The sequence below is a fragment of the Eublepharis macularius genome, chromosome 12, assembly GCF_028583425.1.
Source record: "Eublepharis macularius isolate TG4126 chromosome 12, MPM_Emac_v1.0, whole genome shotgun sequence".
Taxonomy (NCBI): Eukaryota; Metazoa; Chordata; class Lepidosauria; order Squamata; family Eublepharidae; genus Eublepharis; species Eublepharis macularius.
In genome coordinates this window covers 10,604,450-10,631,162 of record NC_072801.1, presented here as the reverse complement: position 1 = coordinate 10,631,162, position 26,713 = coordinate 10,604,450, and the positions used below count along the sequence as shown (strand labels likewise).

The 26,713-nt window shown below is 48.3% G+C and overlaps 1 protein-coding gene across 4 annotated transcripts in view; it reads left to right on the top strand.

Moving 5' to 3' along the window:
- Positions 1–3,863: 3,863 nt before the first annotated feature.
- TNRC18 (trinucleotide repeat containing 18) overlaps positions 3,864–26,713 on the top strand; it is a 109,551-nt gene continuing 86,701 nt past the window's right edge. For all 4 annotated transcript variants that reach the window (XM_054995628.1, XM_054995630.1, XM_054995629.1 and 1 more), the window contains exons 1-3: positions 3,864–3,937; positions 4,084–4,483; positions 6,723–7,055. In XM_054995628.1, coding sequence (XP_054851603.1) covers positions 6,863–7,055 — 193 coding nt within the window. In that variant the 5' untranslated portion in view covers positions 3,864–3,937; positions 4,084–4,483; positions 6,723–6,862. The remainder of the gene's footprint in view (positions 3,938–4,083; positions 4,484–6,722; positions 7,056–26,713) is intronic.

The following is a 26,713-nucleotide window of genomic DNA, read 5'->3' as shown; positions in this document are numbered from 1 at the left end:
AAAGAAAAAAGAGGCGGATTGTAAAGACTGCTCGGAGGGAGGGAGGGAGGGAGGGAGAGAAGAAAGCAAAGCGCGAGAAAGCCTGACTATTTTCCGTGTGTAGTTCACAGCCGGAGGAGGGAGCGTTGCAGTTACAGTCTTGCAAACCTTAAAAATAGACTTTTAACTTTGGACCCAGTTGAGACCCGAGCAGTAAAGGGACTTTTGCTGCTGGAGCAAAATGCGTAGGATCGGGATGCAAAAATTAAGCGGGTCGGGAGATAGGGAGGGTTACCCTGAAGCGCCCCAAGGAAAGATTGATGGGGCGGGGGGTGGGGGAGATGGCGCTTCAATGTTGGCACTTTGGGGCTTGATGAGAAACACACACAGAAGCGATAATTGGAGGCAGGGGGAGCAAGCCAGAGCTGCGGACCGCGCACCAGGCAGACATTGGGGTTGTTTTAGCAGCTCAGTGATTTATTATATACATATCCCGCTTGCACCTTCTTGGAAGATCCAGGTGCAAACAAATGAAACTTTTTTTAAAAAAAAAATCCCCCACTCTGCGTGTTTTGCAAGGTCCCGTCAATGCTCCAGGTCGGTCTCCCCTTCCTCTTCTCCCACCCCACTTTTTGCAGGGGATCCTGGCGCAGACCAACCCCCCCCCCCTTCATTCTAGATCTGCGGCTGGAAGAAAAGGCCTCGCCTTGGTAGGGAATGTGTTTGGTTACGCAAAAATTTAAAATTGTCCAGCTTAGAAAAGGAGGAATTGACTATGGAGGGGGAGGGAGGACAAGAGTGGCCAAAACAAAAAAAAAATCCTGAAAAAGGTGTGGGGGGTGTCCAAGCCGGTCGCTCTCCACGCCCGCCGGCTGGCAGACCCTTGAGCCTCGCTGCCGTTCGGTGCGAGCCGCCATGTGCCAGGCGAGCCGCATTAATGCTCCTCCGCAGTCGCCTCCCCCCCCCCCCGTCTCCATCTTCTTGTTGATCCTTTGCTAATTTGGAGCCCGTCCATTAAGTCCCGCTGCCAAGTCGTCACCCTTGCGCGGGGGGGGGGGCTTGGGCGAGGTGCCTGCTTGCAATTTGTTGCTAACTCTTTTGCTTTGTAAGGGATTTTAAAATATATATATATATAAATAAAAAAAAAAAACTCTGCGCCCTCTCCTCCCGGCTTATATTACTATTTTCAGTCCCTTTTTCTCACTCTCCCCCCGCCCTTCCGTGTTTTCTCTGCTTCCTAAAGAGGGGAACCTCGAAACCGTCGCGGCAGAGCTTGGGGGCAATTTGAAACTGCTCGACTTTTTTTTTTAACATTTGCGCTGGAATTAAACGACCCCCACTTCTCTCCCCAAGCAGAGGCGAAAGGAAAAGTGTGTGTTGAAAGGCGGGACTAGAGACAGTTAGACAGGGTTTTAAAAATGTATTTTATTTTTACATAACACTTTTAAAAGAACAAATAATGGAAGAGATCGATACGATCTAACTAAAGGAATGCAGGGCAAAACCCTCCTGTGTTTAAACTGGGCAGTTGTATTTTTTTAAATCTGTAAACGTTGCCCCAAAAACTTACTCCGGAAGAATTTTTACCCCCAAGCGGAAGGACCAGAGAATAATAGATAAGACGGGTTTTCACTTTTTCTTCCGGAGAGGATTTTGGTTTTTAAAGTATGTCCAGCCTTAGTATTTTTTTTAAGTTCCTTGTGACTCCTGGAAACTGGTAAGATTTAGGCCAAAGGGCTCTCAATCGCATCTGTAGGTGTGTACTCGGAAGGAAATAGAGACTAGTAGCATCTTTAAGACTAACCAACTTTATTGTAGCATAAACTTTCGAGAACCACAGCTCTCTTCGTTAAATGCAGCGTCAGAAAGCATCTGGTTCTTGAAAGCTTATGCTACAATAAAGTTGGTTCGTCTTAAAGATGCTACTGGAGTCTCTACTATTTTGCAACTACAGACTAACACGGCGAACTCCTCCGGAACTACTCAGAAGGGCGCCCCAGAGAGATGTGTGAAGAGCCGTGTTGAGCTGCAGGATTCGGGGCCAGCACCGCCTTCAAGACCAGCCAGATTTCCAGGGTGTGTGAGCTTTCGAGAGGGAGAGCGCCCTTTGTCAGATGCCCTATCCTGGAAATCTAGTTGGTCTTGAAGGCCCTGCCGGACCCGAATCTTGCTCTTCCGCAGAGCTCAGTGGCCCTTACTCCTGAGAAAGATCCGGTGCGCAGGATCGCAGCAAGGAGGGGGAAAAAACAGTCGATGCTGGGTCTGTTTTAAGGCGCTCCCCGGTCGGTTTTCTCCCTCCCAAGTCAGGTAGGGCTTGTTTGTTTCCAGCCGGGGAGTAAACAAGGGGGGGCGTAGGGGGAGCTGAATCCGCACCCACCCTCGGGTTGGGCTAAAGAGGAAGCCGCTTCAGGGGCCGCTTTCTGCAAGGCGTCGATAGACACCCCCCCCCCAGCGCAGGGGCTCTCCTCGGGTGCAGACGAAGGCGGAGAGGGAGAACTTTCGACCGTCTTTTCCCCAAGGAGGGAGGGGGGCACGGGTCTGCCAGGAAATCCAGCAGTGAAAAATGGATTCCTCCCCCCCCGCACTGATCACACGCACTATGTGAGTTACTAAGCAGAGTTACTCCAGTCTAAGCCCATTTCACTGTTAGATAGCTGGACTCTGATCGGCTTTTGACCAGCAAGAAGGGGCGTGGGGGGGGCGTTTGCTGGGGGGGGGCAGAGCAGCAAATTATTTATTCAGCTCTCGAGTGCATTTCGGGGAAAATGCCTTTTCCTTCCTGTCTGGAAACCAGGTTTCTATAGGAACCTTGTAGCAGATTCGGGAGGGGGGGGGGATTAAGCGTCAGCCTCCGCCGTTTCAAGCGCGGGCCAGAGATTTTGTTTCCAGCCCCCCCCCAACCCGGGTTTAAAGCCGCCCCAACTCCCGCCACGTTTGCAAAGGCAGCCCCCACCCGCTTGCAAGCGAGTTTCAGCCACACCGCCCGACTTGTGCGCGGGTTTTTCCTTCCAAAAGCCCCCTAGACGGGCCGGAGCCAGGCACGCTTACTTGAAAGCGAAGCCTCGGCCTCCGCCCGATTCCCACGCCTCGGCTTCCTCGGCTGCAGTGGAGGTGGGGGGGGGGCTTTTTCTATCGCCAAGTCCCGCTTCGTCCCGGGCTCTCAAGCGCGCGGAGGATCGCCCCTTTAGAAACGCTTCCCAGGCGCGCATTAGGATTGCAGCCCTCGCGGAGTATGCCAGAGAGATTCGCAGCGCGTTTGACTCGCAAGTAAGCCCCACCGCTCCACAAGCCGCCGCAGCCCAGTCCTCTACACATTTTTTAAAAAGTCTCAAGGCTGCAAAAAAAAAATCCTCTGGGTATTACTCGGAAGTAGCCTTGACGTCAATAGGGTTTACTTCCGAGTAACCCTGCCTATAAAAGACGCGGCCGGACTGCTGCCAAAGCTTTCGGCGCCCTATGCTCAGCTTCAGACCCGTCGAACTGCGACGCTTCCTTCCGAGTAAACACGCGCGGGCCGTAAGACAGCGCTCTTCTTCCCTGGAAGACAGAAATCGCCCCCTTTTCCATACAGCCTCCCCCAGACGTTGCAAACCTTTATCATCCGAATCCTCTTTTAAAACTTCTCCAGAAAGGTTCCCAGGGACCAGAGGAGGGGGTGAGGGTGGGAGGGGGCTGGATCTGCCCCCCCCCGCGTTAAGGCGGAATGAAAAGAAGCGAATGGCAGCGCCGAGCCAGCCTCCCCTTTTGATCAGCCAGCCCAGACCGGCGGCGGCGGCGGCGGAGGAGGGGGCAGCCTTGAAACCGCCTCTCCAAATTCCCACCCCCCCCATTCGCAGCATTCAGCCTCGCCTGCAAGGGGGGGGGCGGGAGGAGCGCCTGGAAACTTCTCCAACTCCCCCTCCCCTAGTCCATAATTGGTTTTATAGGAATGGCTGAGGGCCAAAGTGTTTACATGAGGGTGAGTGGCAAGAAGAGCGGCCAATGGGAGGCCGGCGATGGGATTTTGGCAGGCCAGTGGGGAGGGGGTGGGCCGGGAGGAACAATGCTTGTTTCATTGCTAAAGAGCTCCCCTCCCTCCCCCCTCCCCCTTTCTCTTTTTTTAAGATCCACCAAGAGGAACTTGAAAGGGGGGTTTTGTGTAATGTACCTTTTCCAATCCTGAGCTGTCTATGGAGATTCTCAAGTCTCTCGACCAAGCACTACCTGGAGTTTACCAAGCAGCAGCAGCAGCGAAGTTGGATTATTTGAAAAGCAAGCAAGAGACTCTGTCCTTCCCAGGACTGCCTTTTCCTTCAGGGCGGAGGGAACAGCCCAGCAGACCCCTGGGCAAGGAGAAATAACCTTGTTTTTTGGGGGGTCTACCCAAAGAAAGAGAGAAGCTCCTTTGTTTGGATATAATTTTTGAAAGGGGGGAGGGAAGGAATCCGGGTGCAAAAAAATCCGGCTGAAGAATGCCAAGGAAGAGGACTGGATAGAAAATAAAAGGGGCAATTCCTTAAGCAAGGTAAGACCCGACTCTGCATTTTAGAAGTTTTTCCCCCCCCTGCAGGATGGGACCTTTGCTTCTGAGATGAACCCCTCCCAGCATTTTCTCCAGAAGCAGATTGGATTTTGAGGCTCCCAAGTGATTCTCTTTCCTAGCCCCCCTCCGTAAAAATTAATCTCGCACAAATAGGGAGGGTGGCAAAGTAGCCGGAACAGCAGTTCCACACAATTTTTGGTTTTTTGGCAAATGTCGTCTAAGAAAGAAAGCCAAGAAACAGACGTTTTTGGTGAGGCGAGGCTGCTTTTAATTAAAATCAGGAATCCAGCCATATTTTTGGGCAGCTGGGATGAACCAGGAGAGGAAAAGGGAGAAGAATGAGACAGAAATGGCCCAGGTCCCTTCCAGCCAACTGGATTTTTTTTCCTGGTTTGGTTTTCATCAGATTCTTATATGATCGGGTACTAAGGCGTGTGACTGCACTCATATCTATAGATATGGGTAGTTTGTACAGATAGTTCATGAAATCCATGAAAATATAAACTTGAAAAATGTTGGCTTCGTTTTCATCAGATTCCTGTACAATCTTGAACTAAGGTCTGCCTGCCTAAATTAGATAGCTCTACACCTCTTAGTTCAATATTATATAGGACTCTAATGAAGATTAAGTTTTAAAAGTCCAGTTTATATTTTCAGCACACACACATAGGAAGTCAGACCGTCTACCCTCCCATTTGCTTCAAACAGAAAGAAACTAATTGCCAACAATTCATCTTTTTAATAGCATAGAGACAAATCAAAGGGATGAGTGAGTGTCTCTAAATCTGCTGGTAGTTTTAACTAAACCGGGATTAAAGAAAGAAATTATTAATTTAAACCTAATAGAGGATTTTTGTCTAGTGCATTTCATCCTTGGTCAACTGAGAATGGAAACTGATTTGACAAAACTATTTTTTCCATAGAGAGAGAGAAAATGCTCATGAAGCATTTATTTTGTGATGTGTATGATTTCAAGACCGCCAGGGTCTGTCTTTGGGGAGGAAGTCAAAGTCCATTTTAAAAGTGACTTTTACCCAAATCAGCTATGTTATTTTCCAGGTTTCTTTCTCTCCTTTTTGCAGTCCAAAGAGGGGGATATTTTGCCAAGTAGCTTCTTGTATCCTTTTCATGTTAAATACATTGAAGGAATGCTAGACGTGGAACAAAAATTAAAATATTTCAGTCATTTTTTTTTACATCCCCCCCTTAAACCTATTTACTGTGAAGTATCCCCTTGTTGAAATCAACAGGGCTTGCTTCTGTCTCCACGGATGTAAAACTGAGGTGTGTGTTTAACCATAAAATAGATTCTGGTTTTGATGCAGAGACGAATGAAACCGGGGATCTTAATTTTGAACCCGTTTCTAAATTCGGTTTGGGGGTTGGTTTCCTATTAAGTCATAAAATCCAGGCGGCCTTCACAGCTCCATTTTGCAAGTCACTTTAGGGGAATCGACCCTCTCTTTGTCCAGTTAGGGATTGGATGCGCTAGTGTGTGTGTGTTTTCCAGCTGTAAAAAAGGTTAAACATTAAATAGCGTCAGGCCCCAATGGATGGATCCATCACACATACGCTGCATTTTTGTCTATCCAAAGATGTTATTCAGGGTTGAAACTGGAGGGGGTGGGGGGTGAGGAATCAAGATCTGGGCAAAGAAAGAAACACGAATTAAAACTGTGTGATAAAAAATCTCTCAAATGATAAAAAAAATCTCTCAAGGGGGGAGGGTTTAAGCCCCTTCCCCCCATACCTGCGGGCAGAGGCGGGGAGAGAACTCTTTTTCACACCGCGCCGCTTCCGTGGGGGGTAAATCTCAATATGGGCAGCGCGGCTGGAACGCCTGTCAGGCCGAGCTTCTTGCCTGGGTCAGCCCGAGCGAGGGGAGGCGAGGGCGCGCTCTCCGGGCAAGCGGCCCCGGCCTCCGACCCCTTCAGTGGGATGTAATCAGAGCGGGGCGGGGGCCCTTTGCCCGGGACGGGAGTGCTCCTCCTCGGGGAAGTCCCCGTGCAACGCGAAGGGGCTTCCTTCCGAGCAAACGGCTGCTTTGGCGGGGAGAGCGCGGCCCTTGCAAGGTCAGCGCGCCAAGCAGCCCCCCGGACGTGCCTTGACCCCCAGGTCCCCGCCTTGCATGCATCGGAGGGGGGGATCGCGGCCGGTCCCCCGGGAGCCCCCCGCGCCTGCCTCGGCCAGGGCGCCGCTCATGCCTGCCTTCTCTCCCCAGGCGCAGCCCCGCTCCGGACGCCGCGGGAAGAAGACGACGAGGAGGAGGAGGATGGCGCCGGGGCCGCCGCCGCGGGGCCGCGGCTGCCTCCCGAGCCTCTGAGCCCGGGCGCGGCGGAGCAGGCGACCCGCCGGCGGACGATGGATGGGAGAGACCTGGGGGCCCCCCGCGCCGTCCACGGCCCCCCGCCGCTCCTCTCCGGCCTGGCCATGGACAGCCAGCACCGGGCGGCCGCCGCCGGAGCCGCCGCTCGCCTGGCCGCCGGCCTGCCGCCCGCGCCCCTGGCCCCGGGCAAGTACCTCGCCTCCGGCATCGGCCTCCACGCCCACCCGGGTAAGTCGCCGCGCCGCCCCAGCCCCGGCCTCCCTTCCCGGAGAGCCCCGAAGGCCCCCCCCCCCCCTCCTCGGCAGGCGGCTTCCGCGCCGCGCTCCCCCCGGCTGGCGGCTTGCGGCCCCGCGGAGCGCCCCCCTTGCCGGCCCGCCTGCCCGCCTGCCTGCCGGAGGGCGCCCAGCCGCATTTCCCTAGAGAACCCAGAGGCCGCCCCAGGTGGCTGCCGAGCCTGCCGGAGCCTGCGAGCTGCCGGTACGTAGAAGGGCTTCCCTAGTTTGGGGGGGACCCCATTTTCAGACCCCCCCCCCGTGCGTAGCCGAAAGCCGCGGCGGCCGCGGGCTGCGCTGCCTGCGGGGCGCCCTGGACTTCTTGCTGGCGCCTTTGGGAAAGGGGGGGGGGATTTGCATCCCAGGGAACAGCCCAGCCCCGACCCATGGGATGCCGCCTTCGCTTCACCCTCGCCAGCCAGCGTCTCAGCCGTGCTGCAGTTCTTGCCCAGGAACTTGGGACCCTTTAAACAAAGCCCCCACATTTGTATGAGGCAGCCTTTCCGCTGCAGGCGTCAGAAATGCAAAAGGGGCTTTCCTCCCCTGCCCTTCAGAAGGCCTGTGCCTGCAATGTGCTGGTGCGCCGCTCTGGAAGTCCTGTCTCAGAGTGCTGTTTTTTCTTGCTAAATCACAGGCACGAAGGTCTTTTCCCAGTGTGGCTCTTTACTTCGGCATGTGCATAGTTTATTCCTGAGGGCCGCCCCCCTCCACATTTTGCAAAATCGTTTCTGTAGTCTGATGGGGTGTGGGGGGGTGGGGGGGGGGAGAAGACTCTCAGAGGTGTGCGAGTGTGGGTTTAAGAATTAACCAGTTTTGCTAAACCATTTGGCAAACCATCCAAAGTTTTATGGACACTTCATATTATAAGTATTCATAGTTGGGAACAGATGGTTGAGCGCATATTTTAAACCTCCCCCCTCAATTTTTCCACCAAACAAGGTTGGAATGAGATCTGTGTTAGAAAGCGTTTATTTTTAATTGCAGTTTGGATCTCTGTGTTGTAGCTTTACAGTTTCAGTTAATTCCGTTGTTGTTGGAGAATCTTGCTGGTTGAATTGCTGGAGGTGAGGAACTGCAATGGGGGGGGGAGGGAGGGGGGAAACCATCCACCCTGTTTCTAAACGGAGAAGCTTTTAAAATAGCCTTAACGTTCATTTTGTCTTGCTAAAATCTTGTTTGTCCTGCTGGGTATGAAGTCTGTCTTTAACTGCATACGCGACACAGAAATAGCAGGTTTCCCTATGTTTTGGTGTTTAATTTTAACTTTTTGAGAAAAAGGCTTTATTTTTAAAAGGGAAAAACAGAAGCCTTAAAGAAGAACTTTGCTTTCAGGATTAAAACAAAATTATTTACAGTGTGGCCAAAGGAAGCCTGTTTCGTTTAAAAAGAAATTGGCCATGAGGAGGCTCATGCTTTACATTGCAATAGAAAGGGAGCTTAAGAGCAAGTTGTATAGCAAGATCCAGCTTTTGTGATAAGGTCTTCATCTCTCCCCCACCCCCCACTTCTGTAATTCATTGTGTGAAATGGGTTGTACTGCAATAAACAGCTCACTCACTGTTTGAGGGGGGATCTCTCTGTGTGTAAGGACGTTTGTGTGCACCCAATTCAAAATGCATGAAAAGTCATAGCGTTCTTAGAAATTCCCTGCTCCTGTGCTCTTTTCAGTCTCTTTGAAGGTGAGAGTGGATATATGGGGGAGAGGGGGTCAGATACGCATTAATGTAGACACACACAGCCACTTTGAAAACCGTTGGAGCCTTACTGTGTGTGTGTGTGTGTGTGTGCGTGTGCGCATTTGAGCATGAGGTGGATGTTTGTGGTTATGTATGCAAGATTCAGTGTAAAAGCCAAACAGTTGGAAGTATGGTCTTAATTTTTTTTTTAAAAAAAAAACTTATGCACAGAAAACAGTTGTGCATGTAGAATCCACACACACACACACACACACAGCTTTTTAAAAAACAGTCTTTTACTGGCCTGATGGGCACAATTTTTTCAAGCGCTTTAGGCTCTTTCCCTATTAAGGCATAAAACTGTACTTTGAAGTTGCCTGCCCTTTTTTTTTCTAAATTAGATTTTTTGTTTTAAATACTCTACTCAGACGACCCACCCAGATCATGGGCTGCGTTTTGAAACAGCTTTCAACCTCTTGCAGATAGGCAGGCCAGGCCTACACCGTTCCATTATAAACAGGAAAAAATGGGACCTTTTCTCCCCAAACTAGATCAGGAGGACTTTGCGTCCTGGTATTCTGGAAGCCTGTCTGAAATCAGGATGGAAATGTGAACACCAAGTAGGTTTTCTTTAGTACAAGGTGTATTTCTCTCTCACCCATTCACACACACATACACACCCCACCCCAGCTGGGTGTGGAAGAGGTGACTTCAAGTTTATTTTAAGGGGTTGGTGGGGTGACAGATTTTGCAGTAGTGAGACTGGCTTCTCCTCCTCCTCCTCGCCCACATGGAATGAATGACTTTGAAATTTTGTAAACCTGATTGCCAACATCTGCAGAGAAGGAAGCTGGCTGAGTTGAGAGGGAAGATTTATTGGATTCTTCGAATAGGTGGCACCGCCAATTTTCCAGGTGCTAAAACAAGAGGTGGAGAATGAAAAGCAATAAAACGGAGCACTTCAGCAAACACCTTTTTATTTAACCCCAGCCCTCCCCCCACTTACTTTCCTCCCTCTCGTACCTCCTCCTCCTCCTCTGGCAATTCCTAGTCTTTTTAAAAACTGAACTCTTTGTCCAGACAATCTCAAGCTGAGCACAAAAGCTTAAGTCGTTTTAACATGGATATTTAAAACTTGAGGTGGAACCTTCATAGCTGTTGGGTATGTTTTCAACATGTTAAAGAGAATTTCCAGCATTCTGCTTTGCATTTGGTTTTGTTTTTGTTTTTTGACTACTTCCAGCACAGCTGCTCTTAGATCTCTCCCCTTTATCTGGTGGGATCTTATAGTTGTAAGCTGGTCTTGTAAATAGCCGTTTGCTTGCTCACCAGGGGTGAATGGGGATTGCCTGCAGGCGAATGAGCAAAAAGTGGGTTCTCCCTGCCCTCTTTTAAAAAATAACAGTGTAATCCTAAACAGAGTCGTGCCTTTTTCCACTCATGAACTTCAGTGTCTTATAATGGTGTAGCTATGTATGCAAGTGGGCTATTATATTTTGTGGTCTTAATTGCAAGGTGGTTGTGTGAATCCTGGTGTCTCTGTTTAAGTCAGGTAGTTTTGGTACAAAGCACAAAATGGCTAACATCAGAGATGCTTGTCCTCTGGTCCTGATACAGCGGACATTTCCCTTTTTCGGTAGCAGTGGGCTTGCTTGTTGAGGTTGATGATTACTTGATTAATTTTTTTGATTTATTTATTAAAATGCATCTTTGGTTGCTTTCTTCACCTCAGGGAGAGGTGAAGAAAAATGTCATTGATTCAAAAGATGCCGCAGTTAATGAGGCTGTAGATGTTTGTGTTTTTTAAAAAAAATAATAATCAATTATATTCAGTGCAAGTAATTATAAATCCAGAAGTGGCAGTGCAGTCTTAAAAGAGGCATTCTTCCAAGTCTGTCACATGAATACAGGGAATGCTTCTTCTGAGATGATATCTCCTATGTGCATATAATTGCAATACGAACGGAATATGCTTCAGCACCCCTCCCTTTCAGGGCCATTAGCCTATCTTTATGCAAATATAAGCAGACGTATATTATTAATGAAGATTTCTTTAACTGAATGACAGCCTGGTGTGGGAAAGCTGAATGCGGAGCTGTGCTGGGCAATGGCTGAGAAGTGGCTCTTCCCTTCACGGGGTGGGCTGGGTGCAGAGAAAAAGTTTCTGTATGGCAGGAGCCTCTCAGGGCCGTGGTGTGCCTGTTTTGCACACACAGACATCGGCCTCCCCCCACCCTGATCCTGAAACTATCCAATACCAAGCAGGGAGAACAGTGTGCGTGTGTGTGTGTGAGTACGAGTGCATGCACGTGTGTGCGCGTACATGTGCACGTGTGTCTCTGCCTATGCTCCCGCAGTAATATTCCCAGGCAGAGTACTGATCTTCCTATATTGGAGGAATTAAAAGGGTGCACTTGAGTGCCCGTTCGGGATGCATATTAACCCCCCATTGACCATGCGGAAGGGGACACATCTCCCTGTCCAGAGGAACTTAACAATATACATTTTTACAGAAGAAAGTTGAAAGGGCATAAGCTAAACTTACAGGCTGGAACATCCGGTTCAAGGAATTTTTATACCGTTCCTTCAAAATCGTATTTGCCCCACCTTCTAAAAACCACGTTTAGACACGTTTACCAACCCCTGCCATTGTGTCTTACAAATAACTCCCCCAAATCCTTACTTTTTCCATGAATCTTGAAACACTGTGGGCCACAAAAAATTTTTGGATTCAGTTCAAAAGCAAGACATCTGGCATTCTGCCATATCAAATATGCACAGTTGAGGGTTGTTCCTGTTTTAGATACAACACACCAACATCTGATACACGCAGGGAGAAAATAGGTAGTCTCTTAAATAGGTATGGCTGGGGAATATGATGTGGGAGCTAAAACTGGAGATTTCCCTTGAGGAATGTATTCAGAAATATAATGACTTTTCTGGGGAAAGCTATCAGGTTTTTCCCCCCGCTAAAGACTGTTCCCCATTATACCTTAAACATTTGCAGATGCTAGTCTTGGATCAAAATCTACAGAATGTCAGTTCTTAACCTAAAATGTAAGACTAATCTTCTAGACCTCATGGTTATTAGAAAAAGAATTAATTATGCACGGTACTACACGATTGGTGCTATCCTAAGCAAAATTTCACCCTTCTAAACCCATTGACTTCAGCAAACTTAGGAGGGTGTAACGCTGCTTCGGGTGGCACTTCGGATGTTATGCTGTTGTTATATGTGTGCGCACTTCCCATCTTCAGTTGCTCTCTTCTATAATGGGTCTTCCTTATTTCCATCCAAGGATTTTTAAGAATGCCTTTGCAGCCATGATCGGCTGCATTACCAAGCAATAATTTGCAGCCAATCTAAATACCATTTTTTTTTAAAAAAAATTGCAATTAACTGTTTAAACTGCATTATAGCTGCATGCAGGGATGTTTGGTCCTCAACCACCTTCATGTAGATTTTGCAAAGGTGAAATATTTTTAATGGTATAATTCCTGTGAAACTCACATGGCAGGGAGTGACCATCTTGGATCTGTCCCCAAATTCTAATAAATACCCCTCTTAAAAATAGCACGATGCACCGTCCTTTCTGGGGCTGGATGTTTTCAACCGTAGCTTTGAAAGAGGTGTGCCTCGCCAGACTTTGCCCAAGGGAGAGTTCCTGTCCTTCAGTGGGGCAGGGTCACCATGCTGACGTGAAACAGCTCTCTCTCCTCTTTCCTTGTATTTATTTTTCATGTTAACTTTTCAGTAATACCAGCCTGTAAAAGTTTGGGGCGGGGAACAGATGGTTCTTTGTGTGTGTGGTTGGAACAGGCCGGCGTGGCCAGGTGGAGCGGCAGGCAATCCAGACATGGTGTTGGGGCAAGGGGGAATAGGAAGGTAAGCAGGATTTGCTACCTTCTCAATTTGGGATACATCCAGGGCTTTTTTTCTGGGAAAAGAGGTGGTGGAACTCAGGACTGCACAATGACATCGCTTTGGGTCAGCTGGAACAAGGGGGGAGTTTTTTAAAATTTAAATCGCCCTTGGTGAAAATGGTCACATGGCCGGTGGCTCCGCCCCCTGATCTCCAGACAGAGGGGAGTTTAGATCACCCTCTGTGCCATGGAGCAGAGGGCAATCTAAACTCCCCTCAGTCTGGAGATCAGGGGGCGGAGCCACCGGCCATGTGACCATTTTCAAGAGGTGCCGGAACTCTGTTCCACCACATTCCAGCTGAAAAAAAGCCCGGGATACATCAAAATGGAGGTGTTTGACATGCTACTATCACAGCCCTCCAAATGTAATGTTGTTGCCGTGACACTGAAACACTTAAAAGAACTGGGGGTTTTTTCCCCCAAAACCCCCTGTGTGTTTCTAAGCATTTGGAAAATGAGCAGTTTGACATGTTCCACGATTCTTTAATGGGAATAGCCAGTGATGTGAGATCCTTGCGGTTCAAAGTTGCTTTTTATTATTGATTGAATAATTGATTTTATTCCTTTATATCCTGCCTTTCTCCCCAATGGTGATCCAAAGCAGCTTATATCATTAAATTTATCTTTATAACCAACAATTATTTTTGATAGCACTTCTGTAGTGTATAATATACTTGTTATAGATCTCTGCCACAGTCTTGTGAGGTAGACAAGGCCGAGAGATGTGATGAGCTCAGTGCGGTGAAGAATCAGGTTAAGATTTGAGAGACCTGGGTTCAAATCTCGTCTCAGGGCCAAGCTACAAGTGACGAATGACACAGGTTGGACATTTGTCAGCTTCCCTCAAGTTTTGATGGGAAATGTAGGCATCCTGGTCTTGCAGCTTAGCTCTCCGACTGCTGTCCAATGGACTTTTCAACTGTCCAACATTCCGCCAAGCTGCCTACATTTCCCGCCAAAACTTGAGGGAAGCTGGCAGGTGTCCAACCTGTGTCAGGCATCACTTGTAGTTTGGCCCTTTTGCTGATTGTGCACTCTTGCCTGCTGCTAAGCCGTGCCTCTTTCTTGTTACTGGGGGAGGCGGCATGCAGACATAAATTTACATCTTTGGTCTAGTCTCTTGTGCTGCTTGTACTGAGTGTGTAAACTGGGAAGAGAAAAGAGGACTGACATATTTAATGTCAAGTAGTACGAAGGATTAAATGAGCAAAAATTGCCTTGGCAGGATACTTGCTGTGCTTTTATTTTCTTGAACTCAAAGCAGCCTTGGGAGGCTGTGAATATAAATACCAGTTTGGCAGATGGGAACGGTGGCCCTAACCTGTTTCCCTCTGGGTGTTTTTCCCCCTTAAATTTGCCTCCGCGCAGTTGGTTTTTCTCCTGTTGGGTGTTTGTGTATTGTCCCTGGTGGGGGAAATAACTGTTCAAAATTCCACTAATGTCCAGAGGACTGACTTCTGAGTAAACATGGTTTGCTTGTTTGTTTGGCTCATACCCTACCCTTCCTGCGAGCGGGCTCAGGGCGGCTTCCAATAATATTTCAATAAAAATACAATAAAACATTAAAACCACTTAATCCAGATAACATGATAAAAAAATTCCGGCACCACTGATCAAACCAGGCTACTATAAAACCACTACGAGCCATGGGCACCTCCATGGTGTAAATCCAGGGCAGCTGCAGAAGGAAAGCAAGGCGGTCTGAAAGGGGGACACAAAACTGGCCCCTAATCAAAGGCCCGGCAGAACATCTCCATCTTGCAGGCTCTGCAGAACTGTAATAGGTCCCGCAGGGCCCGGATCTCCAGTGGGAGAGCGTTCCACCAGGCCGGGATTAGGGCAGAAAAGGCCCTGGCCCTAGTTGAGGCTAGCCAAATGTCCCTCCGGCCAGGGACCACCAGAAGCTGCTTATCCACAGAGCCCTGCAGGGGACATAACGGTTAGGATTAGACTGAGCTATATATTTGGTTTCCATATGAACCTACCTGATAGTGTTAAGCTCTTCAATGTACGCTCAGCTCCTTTCAAGGGGAGGTGGGTGGCTACTAGAGGCGGGGCCTTTTCCATTGTGGCCCCTTGTCTTTGCAGTTCTCTCCCCACATTCTTCACTTGTGGAGCTTTTTAGGCACCATGGTTCCATTTTCCCAGGCCTTTAGCAATGTATTCTTCTCCCCAATTCTCTCTTTTGCCCTCTGGACTGTTTTATGGTGTTGTGTTTTCTGTGCTGCTGATAATTGATATTGATTGTTTATTGTTGACTGGTTTTTATTGCCTTCTATATTATACTGGTTTTTATTGCCTTGCTTGAATTTTGGAGGTGACCTACAAACTTTTTAAAGAGAAGTAATCAATCCTGTACGCTTTTGCTTGGAAGTAAGTGCCCTTGAATTGGTGGGACTTTCTGCTGAGGAAATGCATTTCAAACAAGGCCAGCGCTTCTTAGTTCACTGGAGAGAATTCACTATTATTGAGCTGGTTGGGAGTTGTGGGAAGGATTAGGGCAAGTAGTTAGAATTTGTGTCCTGAAAGAGTACAAGGAAAATGCACCGCTGAAATGAAGAGATTTCGTTTTTCAACAAGCAAGTTTTGGGACTTGCAAAGAGAGAGAAAACTGCGTATGCGCAGCTGTGCATGCGGGACTGCACAGAAAACACAATGATGAATAGGGCATGAGACTGTGGGAGGGGAGTGAAGAACCAACCATGATTCCAAAGAGCAAGATGGGGGGGGGGGAATCCCTGCCTGAGGTCTCTTAAGTGGACTGGCCTAGGTGGATTCTCAAAGGCTTGATCCAGCGTAAAGTAGCAATCGTGGTTTCAAACCGAGGTGGAGGTATTTTTAAAAATATTCCCTCTCTGAGCTTTGGGGTTGGGACTAAAAGATATAAAAATTCCCTGAGTGATTGTAACTGGCTCGTCCCCATCAAGGAATCCTGCTAACACTTGTTAAAATACACATACACCTCCTGTAGACCGGTTACTCTTTCATCTGTATGCAACAATGCTAAATTTGTATTTGTGTGTTCTCCATGAGAATCCATGGCCTTGTTTTCCAGTTCTTTGTGTGCTTGTGAGACCTGTGTTGGCTCAGAACTCCGGCTGTCGGTTGGAGCTGAATGCTTTTCTACAGAGCCTGTTCACACAACCAGCTAGGAGAGATCTGCAGCATCTGCATGCCTATGTCAACTGGCCTGTAAAAGAGTATTGTGTTTCTGCTGACTATGGAAGAGGCTCAATTTATTTTAATGATTGGTTTTAATTAATGTAGCTGACTGCTTTTATAATTTAGCCTTTCTTCCTTCATGGAATTCTGGGTGACTTACATGGGGTTCCCAGATGGCCCCTGCTCAGTCACCGGCTGGACCTAGACTGCATTGGCGTACTTGCTTGGTTGCTGTGTCTGGTGCCTTCCAACCATATCCTGTGGATGTTCTGTCTGTGGGAATTTGCGTTGGCTCATTCATATGTGGAATTTACCTTGTGAAGCCAGCTAGTGACTGTTACACGGAGAGCCAGTTTGGTGTAGTGGTTAAGAGCAGTGGGACTCTAATCTGGAGAGCTGGGTTTGATTCCCCACTCCTTTGCATGAAGCCAGCTGGGTGACTTTGGGTCAGTCACAGCTCTCTCAGAACTCTCTCAGCCCCACCCACCTCACAAGGTGATTGTTGTCAGGATAGTAACAACATACTTTGTAAACCGCTCTGAGTGGGTGTTAAGTTGTCCTGAAGGGTGGTATATAAATTATTATTATTATTATTATTATTATTATTGAATCGGACTGTTATTGCTTGACAGAACACAGTTCTCCTGAGCACCCAAGAAAAGAAGCTGCAGATAGTTGACACTTGTGCTCCCCAAAAAATCTGGAAAAAATAGTAACTCACCACAGTTCCCCCTACCTCCTTTCTCTTTCTCTTTTAGTTTTTGACAGGGGGACTTGCAAGTGGCTTTTAGGTAGAAAGATGAATTTATCTCAGAGAGTTGCATCTGGATGCATCACTTCGTTACTCAACGCATACGACTAACAACAATATGTGAACCTGATCCTGTTGGGAAAATACTGCATTACATTTGAGATGACATCGGGTGGTCTGAAAGTAGATCTGTAATGGCACATTCACATGTGCAAAGTCATGGCTTGAGGTTGCTGTTCTCCAGTGATGGACCTCTGTGTGCAAACCAAAGACTGCCATAGGACTTTAAGAGGGGAAAGCAAGTGTTTCTTAACTGTTTTTTTTCATCCAGTCCAAACAGCTCTTTCCATATCATCCAGGCTTATGAATGCAGAGTGAGGTTTTGTTTTCTTCTCTGAAGGCAAAGACCTTGTTAGTTATCAGCAGGGCTTTTTTTCAGCTGGAACGCGGTGGAACAGAGTTCCGGCACCTCTGGAAAATGGTCACATGGCTGGTGGCCCCGCCCCCTGATCTCCAGACAGAGGGGGAGGTTAGATTGCCCTCCGCTCTGCTGGTGGCGCGGAGGGCAATCTAAACTCCCCTCTGTCCGGAGATCAGGGGGCGGGGCCACCAGCCATGTGACCATTTTCAGCAAGGGTGATTTAAACTTTAAAAAACTCCCCCCTTGTTCCAGCTGACCCAAAGTGATGTCATTGTGCAGTCCAGGGAGCATGCGCGCACTTTACGCATGTGCATGTGGTAGCAGGGGCACTACCTTCTGCCAAGAGTTGCCCCTGAGTTCCACCACCTCTTTTCCCAGAAAAAAAGCCCTGGTTATCAGTATCATCAGAGGCACATACTTAGCAGAACGGTTATCAAACTTTCTTCTTTCAGGGAGTGCTTTCTGTGTTGCTTGCGGGATCCTTGCGTGTCTGCTGTGGAACTTCTCCATGCTGCAGGGAACTCTGGGGCAGAGGAGCATTCGGTGTGCACTGGCCAAGTTTCTTTGGCCTTATTTTCACCCCATCTGAAGTACAAAAGCATCCTAAAACAGTCAGACTTTTCCTAAAGCTGTTTGTTGCAGTGGAGGATTGGTAGCAGTGAGCCTGCTCCTTTTTAGGGAATCTCCTCTATCTTTCCTTATCAAGGACACCGCCCCGCCATAAGCTTTGGAGCAGACGCTAAGCAAGAGAAAGTGTTAACAAATTGAAACAGAAGCCAGATCCTGTGTCTCAAAAATGAATTGGGGGCCACATTCGTTGAACAAGATCCACAGTTATAAATTCACCTCATCTCTGTAGAGGGTTCTGCACCTGTATACCTGGAATTACGATATGTTCGAGGAGAAGTTGTGATCTCAAACGGCCCTTGAAATTGCGTTTTCCTTCCAGGTTTGTGTGGCCTGTGAAGTTGCAGCCCCAGTATATTTCATAAAATTTGTGGCTGGCGAGAGGCCTGCTTGGTGTGACATGGCTTCTCTCTCCCTTAGCGTCTCTCTTCTCTTTTGATTCCAGTGAAGTGTGTTAAGATCAGCCACGTCCCTTGGCTATGCTGTGTCTGGACCACAAACTCTTCCAGAAGAGTAGAAAGAGAGGGCAGTTGTCCCTCTGGAGACTAGCTGAATCTTGTCAGATGAGGGCCACGGGCAACCATCCCCACATCCTCCAGCTCTGGGGTCAGAAGCTGGATATACATCGGGGGGTCCGAGCTGGTGCCTGATGCGCAGCAGTGAGAAAGCCAGGCTCCAGCCCAAAAGCAGAGCAGGAGCTGTGGCTCCGTAGGAAAGCACTTGTTTTGTATGGAAAGTCTGTTCCCGGCATCTCCAGTTAAGGAGACATCACTGTGGCTTAGTGTGAGATATCTGTTTGAACAAGCAAATCAGAGTGGTTCCCAAATAGCTCCTGAATAAAATCTAGCTCCAGGTGGGTTGGTGTGTCCCATGCTGCTCTGAGTCCTTAGATTGGTGTAACGTGCTCTCTGTGGCCTTTGGAACCTTCTCCGCAGCTTCAGCTTGTGGCTTCAGTAAAAATAGGATTCTTCCATTATAACTTCTTTGCTGGCTCCCAGTTGCTTCTGCCCACAATTCTGTGGCCTCTAAAGACTTACATCACTGGGATGTATCTGAAGGACCTGCTGGTTCATTCTTCGGAGGTCCTTCTCTGTGTGCCCCAGCCTAGAGTTGTAAAATGACTGGTGACCAGAGGCGAGGCCTTATCAGTTGTGTCCCTGCATGTCAGGAACTCCCTTCCTGACATGCATGGCAACAACACTGTTGACATGTGAGCATCAGGCAAAATTTGTGTCATCGTCTTTTGGACTGGTTCTCGTTTTGGGAAAACTGCTGCTGAAATCCAGTTATGTGGCAATTCCAGTGATTCGAATTGGTCTGTGACTCATCTGAGGTGGTTTCAGATTGCTCTTGTTGTTTTGTTTTAGTTTTGATTACATTTAGTGATTTTATTGCCTATTATATAAGCCCCTGTGAGGAATCTGTTTTGGAAAAAAACGGGGTAAAATATTTCATCGCTAAACATCTTCTTGTTCCACTCAGCTCTGACTCTCCCCCCCACCCCCAAACAAAACTGGTAGCCCACACAGCAGTTTTTTTGGCTACCAAGATGTAACCAAGAAGTGGAAGAATTTTTTTGCTCTTCTAAGGTGGAAAAAAGTGGTTAAACGTTATGATTAAATCTCTGAATTTCTCTGGGTTCTGGTATTTTATGTACTGCCAAGACTTCTGCAGGTGAATTCTGAAAATGCAAAGCTCCGGTTTCTTGAAGATGCCAAGTTAGACTGTGGAGCTTAAAAACCCACCTGAGGGACAGGTTGAAGGCAAGATGGCTCGACCACTGGACCAATGGATGAGCGGGGCTGAGACTCCTCGAAGGCTCTGCCATTGGGCTACTGGAAGCCTTTGGAGACCTCAGGCTGGCTAATTTGGTCCTGGGAATTATTCCCACAAGAGAATTTACGCCTGAAAGACTCGTGACCGAATTCACTTTCTGCCTTAACTCCTCCCTACTGGCCTGGTGGCCTGGGCTAAATCTGGATTGTTTCGGGAGGAGAGATGCTGTAAACTGGACGGAGTAGGACTCCCCCCTGCTTCCAGGCAGTGCCTGCTCCGCAAGAGAGGGAGAGACTCCTTTTCAGGACCCTCCAGCGAGAAATTACGGCAACAGGTGTGTGTGCGGGCAGGGCCCGTGAAACGTTTTTTCATGGTGGACTTATTTGCAACATGTAATCCTTGAAAATTGATGGTGCTTTTTTATAAAATGAAACAACAAGCAATTAAACTGGGTAGTGCTTCCTTTGAAGACTCCTCACTTGTGGTCTAAAAACACAGGCGAGAAGCACGGGGGGGGGGCAGGGCAGCCGGAACTCACGGTGACGTTTCCACGGCCTGCCCGTACGCAGGATTCATGTCTGCCCTACTTCTGAAACCTGGCTGTAGACACTTTCCTGTGGGTGTTGATTATGCCACTACCGACAGGGCCAGGCTGGTATGCTAGGTGGCTGTCGCTGCCTTCAGAGCTCTGTGGCATGCTTTCTTCATCCCAGGCATCGTGGAAGTCATTGGCTGGGTTTGGATGCTAACCCTGGAACAAAACATTGGATCTCAAACTGTGGGCTGGGACCAACAGTGGGCTGCAAGTGTGAACCGGTGACTTGGGCGAGGGAGCTCGAGGTGGCGCAATTGGCAACTTTGAGATTTGCCTCCACCAAATGTGTCATGAAGTGCAGCCCGTGGCTCTTTCTAAATAGTTAACGTGCAAAATAAATGCAAACATGCAAAACTGGTTTACTGCCAACTGGTATAAGGTTCTCGTGCTTTAGGTTGGAGATGGAGGCAGGTGGGGCTGAGTTACTTTACGAGCACCTCCTGTGAAGTAGAATAAGTTTAAAAGCAGGCCGCCATTGGAAAGGTTTGGGGGCGACTGAAATAAAGTGTTAGTCTTGGCACTGGCTAGATTTTTCTGGGGCTGGAGTTGGAACCTGCCTCATTACCTGGCTCTATTGCTTTATCTGAACCCCCACCCCCACCCCCAGTGCTTCCCACTTGCTCCTTCCCGCCACATCAGAAACCAGCACTGAGTTTCTCATGGCGATTCCAGCACCGCCTAAGCAAGGTGAAGAGTACTGCTTTGTTGGCTTGCCCTCGAACCCGGCTTGTGAACGGCTTAAAGATGGCCGATCAGCTGTCTTGAAAAGGATTGACTTGACTTTCATCTATTTACTTATTACGTAGGCGTTCCCGCCCTTCCTGCGAGGAACGGAGGGTGGTGGCACTCATGGGGGTTGTTTAGTTGCTGTTACAGTCCTCTGCAGTGAGTTTAGTGTAGAGATAAGAGAGGGCAAGCTCAAGTGATTGGCCCAAGACTGCTGGTTTCCTGGTAGGGATTCAAATCCAGATCTTTTGGACCGTTTGCTGTATCCTGCAGGCTTCGGTCACATGTTGTTTACTTGCATATTGCAGAACCTCAAAGAAAGATTCTCTTTTTGCAAGGACCCCGAACAAAACAAGAGGATGTAAATTTTTGTTTCATAAATCAACCCATCAAATGATCAATGTTTTGTATAATTTAAACACTAACAAGCTCGCTATCTATCTGGCCCAGACACCGTACTCTTCCATATTATCAGCTCTGCTGCTGGTTTTTGTTGAGAAAAGCTAACATGTGAATAGTCTCTGGTGTCAGTCTTGCCTGCAGAGAATTAACAGGGGGAAATGCATGTTCTGCAGGCACAGCCAATCCTGAAATTCACAGGGAACCTTTTACCAGATTTCCAGACCTTGGAAAACATTCATAACCATTTACAACAATGTATCGATGGTCAACAAACTCTTTTCGTTTACTCATTTAGGAAACAAACAGTTTACATCCACAAATGCAAGTGGTACTTTCAAGGTATTTGAAAAATAGTAAAGATTCCAGTAGCACCTTTAAGACTAACCAACTTTATTGTAGCCTAAGCTTTCGAGAACCACAGCTCCCTTCGTCAGATGCTGTGGTTCTCGAGAGCTGACGATGCATCTGATGAAGAGAGCTGTGCTTCTCAAAACCTTATGCTACAATAAAGTTGGTTAGTCTTAAAGGTGCTGCTGGACTCTTTACTATTTTGCAACTACAGACTAACACGGCTAACTCCTCTGAAAGTATTTGAGGACGTTTCTGCATTTGAACATTTGCAAAAGGGGTGTGTGTGAGAATCCTCACAAAGGCAACAAAGGTTTAGATATAAGAGGCATTTTTTCCCTTGCTGTCTGATATGGGTGATGCCACCCCTTAGGTTTGCCAGTTTTACCCAGTGATTTCAAGGGGACTGCTTTTGAAGGTATCAATGCCACTCAAAAGTTGCTTGAAACAAATTCCAGGTAGGAACTGTTGGGTTCAAAGCATTGGGTTTTGGACCTGGTATGTTGGGACCACCAGGGGCTGAAGATGAGACCTCTGGGTCGCATTGGCAGTTTCTCTGTGCCACCCCCCCACCCCCACCCCCATTAACTTTTCTGGACAGCAGTGAAGAAAATGGCTATGTGATTTCCATAGGCAACCATAGGTCTATGAGTTTATTGGGGGTCGGGGGACACTTGTGCAGCTTCATTGCCTCTATTTTATAGCTGGTGGAATATTTAAACTTTTAACTGGTCAAAGGATTTTGAGACACCTCTAACGTCTGGTCTTCTGTATCCTTCCAAAAGTTCCAGGCTCCAGTGTGCTCAGAGAGGTCAGACATGTCGATCACAATCCGTTGTGTAGGAAAACATCTACAGTCAAGTGACCCAAACTTTTGCAGCAACAAACTTGGCAAAGGGCAAAGAACCACAAGGGTTGTAATGTTTACATTTGCATGTGACATTTACAGAACTTCATCAGCGCAGCCAGAATATTTGCTTGTGTGTCTCTCTGTCTTTTGGATTTCCACTTAAGGGTGTGCCAGTGCTTATTTAAGCAGGTTTAACTTTTGAATGCATTTATCAAGGCCGTGCTGAGCCACTGCTGTGTGTTGGGCTGCTGACCTAAGTCCGTGGGTTCTCCTGCAGGTTTGTGATGGGGCTCAGGAATGTGATAGACATGATGAGGGAATACCTGTCTGAGGACCAAATCTGTGGGCCGGTCCTGGCAGGCGCTCCCCCCTTTAAGGCAATTTTAAGAATCCCCTTGCTGGGTGTTAAGGGCAGCCCTGTTTCCTTCTTTTAATATGGCGTGGGGAGTTCATTTCAAGGAACACAGTAAAGTTTATTTCCAGCCTTCCTTTGTTCAGCTCATGAATGGAACATTCTAGGTGCTTTTTCTTATGTGCAGGCATCAGCAGTGTTGTGTAGTGGTTGGAATGCTGAGGCGGGACCTGGAAGACCCATGTTCAGGTACCCACTATGCCGCGGAAGCTTGCTGAGTGACTTTGGGCCCGTCCCACTGACTCAGCCTATAACGTACCTCACAGGGTTGTTGTAAGGATAGAATGGAGGAGAGGAGAACAGTGTATGCTACTTTGGATTCCCACTGAAGCAACTAAAATGAACGAAGCAAATAAAATAAAGAAGCATCTTCTCTCCACCATTCCGATGACGACGCTGGCCAGCCTTTCAGGGTTGTTATCTTCTTGTGATAAATAAGGTGCAGATGAAGCTGGGCTCAGGCTACTGGCGGTTTGACAAGGTGCGTAGGGTGCATTTCCGCATTTTAGACGTGGCTGAGAAATGGCAGCTTGCATCAGGCCATACATGTTAATGCATGCATAGTTAACGCACGCCCTACACGCACCGGTGACCCAGGACTTTGGGGTGGGGCAGAGAACTGCTGTTCCCCCTCTGCCAAACCAGCTATTACAGACTCCCAGTGGTTCCTAGATTTACAAAGTTAAGCAGTGTCCCAAAATGGTACTGCCTTTCACCCCAAGATCAGCAAATTGCTTTTCGGGATGGGATGGCACCCTTCTCCTGGCAGTGGCAATTAATTCTGCCAGTAGGAGAGCGATTTCCATCTTTCCCAGGCTCATTAGCCATGCCCTGGAGGGGGACACTGAGATCTATTTTCAGTCATGGTGACTTAAGACCAGGTCACTGGCAGGTTAAGCCAACTTATGTGGCTTTGTCGGTCTGGCCTCCCATTGAGAAATTAAATACGGAGGACTGATGGGCAGTAATCAATATTGATGAGTGATGGCCAGGAGCCAGCAGTGGCTAAAAGTGAAAGGGCAGGAACGTTAATCATACAAATTCTTCCCCCCCCCTCCAATGGCCACCCTAGCCTACTGAAAAGGGGTAGTGTCCTAAGAAAAGGACTACAATACTGACATTTTCTTAAAATTGCACATGAGGCTGGAGTTCTGTGATACAAACTCCCTATTCATCTGTTTTTTTCCAGCCCAAAGTGACTGGACCAGCATCATGTATAGGTGGTAGCTCCAAAGGAGTTAGCCGCGTTAGTCTGTAGCTGCAAAATAGTAAAGAGTCCAGTAGCACCTTTAAGACTAACCAACTTTATTGTAGCATAAGGTTTCGAGAACCAATGCATCTGACGAAGAGAGCTGTGGTTCTCGAAAGCTGACGATGCATCTGACGAAGAGAGCTGTGGTTCTTGAAAGCTGACGATGCATCTGACGAAGAGAGCTGTGGTTCTCGAAAGCTGACGATGCATCTGACGAAGAGAGCTGTGGTTCTTGAAAGCTGACGATGCATCTGACGAAGAGAGCTGTGGTTCTCGAAAGCTTACGCTACGATAAATGTGGTTAGTCTTAAAGGTGCTACTGGACTCTTTACTATGTACAGGTGGAAGGATCTTGTAGAGTGCCTGAAGCTGCTTGGGAGAAGGTTGGGATAAAAATATACTCTTTGATTTATTTCACTGATACCTCCCCTTTTTGTCCAGCGAGGACCCAAAGTGTCTTAAATTGTTTCCTCCCTTTTATCCTCGCAGCAACCCTGTAAGGTAGACCACACTGAGAGAGAGAGAGTGACTGGCCCAAAGTCCCCCGGCAAGCTTCTGTGGCTGAGTGGGGGCGGGGAGAGAGACTTGAGCCTGGGTCTCCCAGATCCCAATCTGACACTCCAACTACCATATCATACTGGCCAAATAGGTTGATACCAAAGAGCAGCCAGTGTGTGTGTGTGTTTGTGTGTGTGTAATATGGATATGGGCTGTGGAGCTCTGGGTTGGAGGGGGTTTGTCTCTCCTTTCCCCGTGCCGGTGCCTTGATTTTTTTTTTTAAAAGTCCCCTGGGGTAGCCATAATCACTTTACAGAGGAGGTCAAGATTTAACTTAACATGGATTAGCTGGACCTTTAACGCCAGTGGCGGCCCCTTGGGAGTCCAGGGGTGCGTGTGCAACCTCTGCCCTCTTTTATCGGGCTCGTCTCCTCACTCTAAGCCCAAAGCAGGAGGCACAGCTGTCTCTTGCGGCACACCGCCTGCCCTGGCGGGAGGGCCAACCGTCAAGTTCTTCAGCCTGCCAGATCAGACTCTTCGCAACCAGGCTGGGTGGTGGCAGCAGGCGATGGATGCCCTGGCTGGAGAGGCAGTGTGTGTGTGTGGGGGGGGGGGTGAGTATTCTGCTGCCCCAGCCTAGGTTTCGGCTCTCCCTTGCTGCTTTGAACAGTGTTAATTGGTTTCACAATTGGGAGGGTCGTTGTGCAGTGAGGTAGCTCTTGCCCCAGTTCTGGTAGTTTTCTGCCTTATCGGGTAGAAAAACGGTGTCTGCCGCGGTGTGCATAGCAGCCCCCAGCTTCCTGGGAGGTGTACGTATCAGGATAATATTTGGGCCTGGATATGACTCATGTTACAGCGGCCTGTTGGACCCTGCTCTTGGGAAATTGACTGATGTGGGGAGAAGGCAGAAGGTGGCCTGTAGCCCAGCCCCACTGCCTCTCCGATGTGATCAGACCAACTCTGGCTCGTGCCTTTTACGGGGAGTATCTCCTGACCCTGCCTGGCTTATTAGCGCACAAAGCCTTCTTGACTAGTCTAGCTGATCTCCTTGCCTTTCCTTCTTGTGCCCGCAACTGTGACCTTGCTTGACATGCCTGCAGGCTGACATCTTTCAGACTGTCGCATTCGGAACCCATGGCCAGCTCAATTAGAATGTATACATAAGAATGTAAGAAGAGCTCTGTTGGATCTGAGCAGTCTAATCCTCCATCTTGTTTCACACAGCAGCCAATCAGTTGCCCTGGAGGAACAAACTAACAGGCCACAGAGGCTAGGGCCTTCCCTTGATGCTACTTCCCGGCACAGGTAGACGGCAGCTCACCCCTTCCCATCTCCAGAGGTTCCCTTTACTCTCCATGGCTAGTAGCCATTGGTACACCTCTCCTCCATGGGAAATAGTAAAGAGTCCAGTAGCACCTTTAAGACTAACCAACTTTATTGTAGCATAAGCTTTCGAGAACCACAGCTCTCTTCGTCCGATGCATCTGACGAAGAGAGCTGTGGTTCTCGAAAGCTTATGCTACAATAAAGTTGGTTAGTCTTAAAGGTGCTACTGGACTCTTTACTATTTTGCTACTACAGACTAACATGCCTAACTCCTCTGGATCTCCACTATGGAAGGACCTGTCCTCCATACCACTAAGGGTAGCACAAGCTTGAAAAGGTGGCCAGTGAAGTTAATGGTTAGGTGGGTAAGTTAGTGCAATGTTACCCTTGTTGGGGCATGAAAAATACCTAATATCACCTATATACCAGTGGGAACTGGAGTGGCAGGGATTGTCCAGTAAACCAGTCTCGGGCTGATGGGGAGCTCGATACAAATGTCAGCTCTCTCTGTTAGTAGCTATGAAAAAGGCAAACTTTGGGCTAGAGTTGTTAGGAAAGAGAGTGGAAACAAAAGGGTCGGTGTCATAACCAGGGCTTTTTTTCAGGGGGACCGCGGGGGAACGGAGTTCCGGAACCTTGTGAAAATGGTCACATGGCCGGTGGCCCCGCCCCCTGATCTCCAGACAGGGGGGAGTTGAGATTGCCCTCCGTGCCGCTGAGCGGCACGGAGGGCAATCTCAACTCCCCTCTGTCTGGAGATCAGGGGGCGGGGCCACCAGCCATGTGACCATTTTCTCTGAGGGCAACCCACTGAGTTCCACCACCTCTTTTCCCAGAAAAAAATCCCTGATCATAACACCCTTGTTAT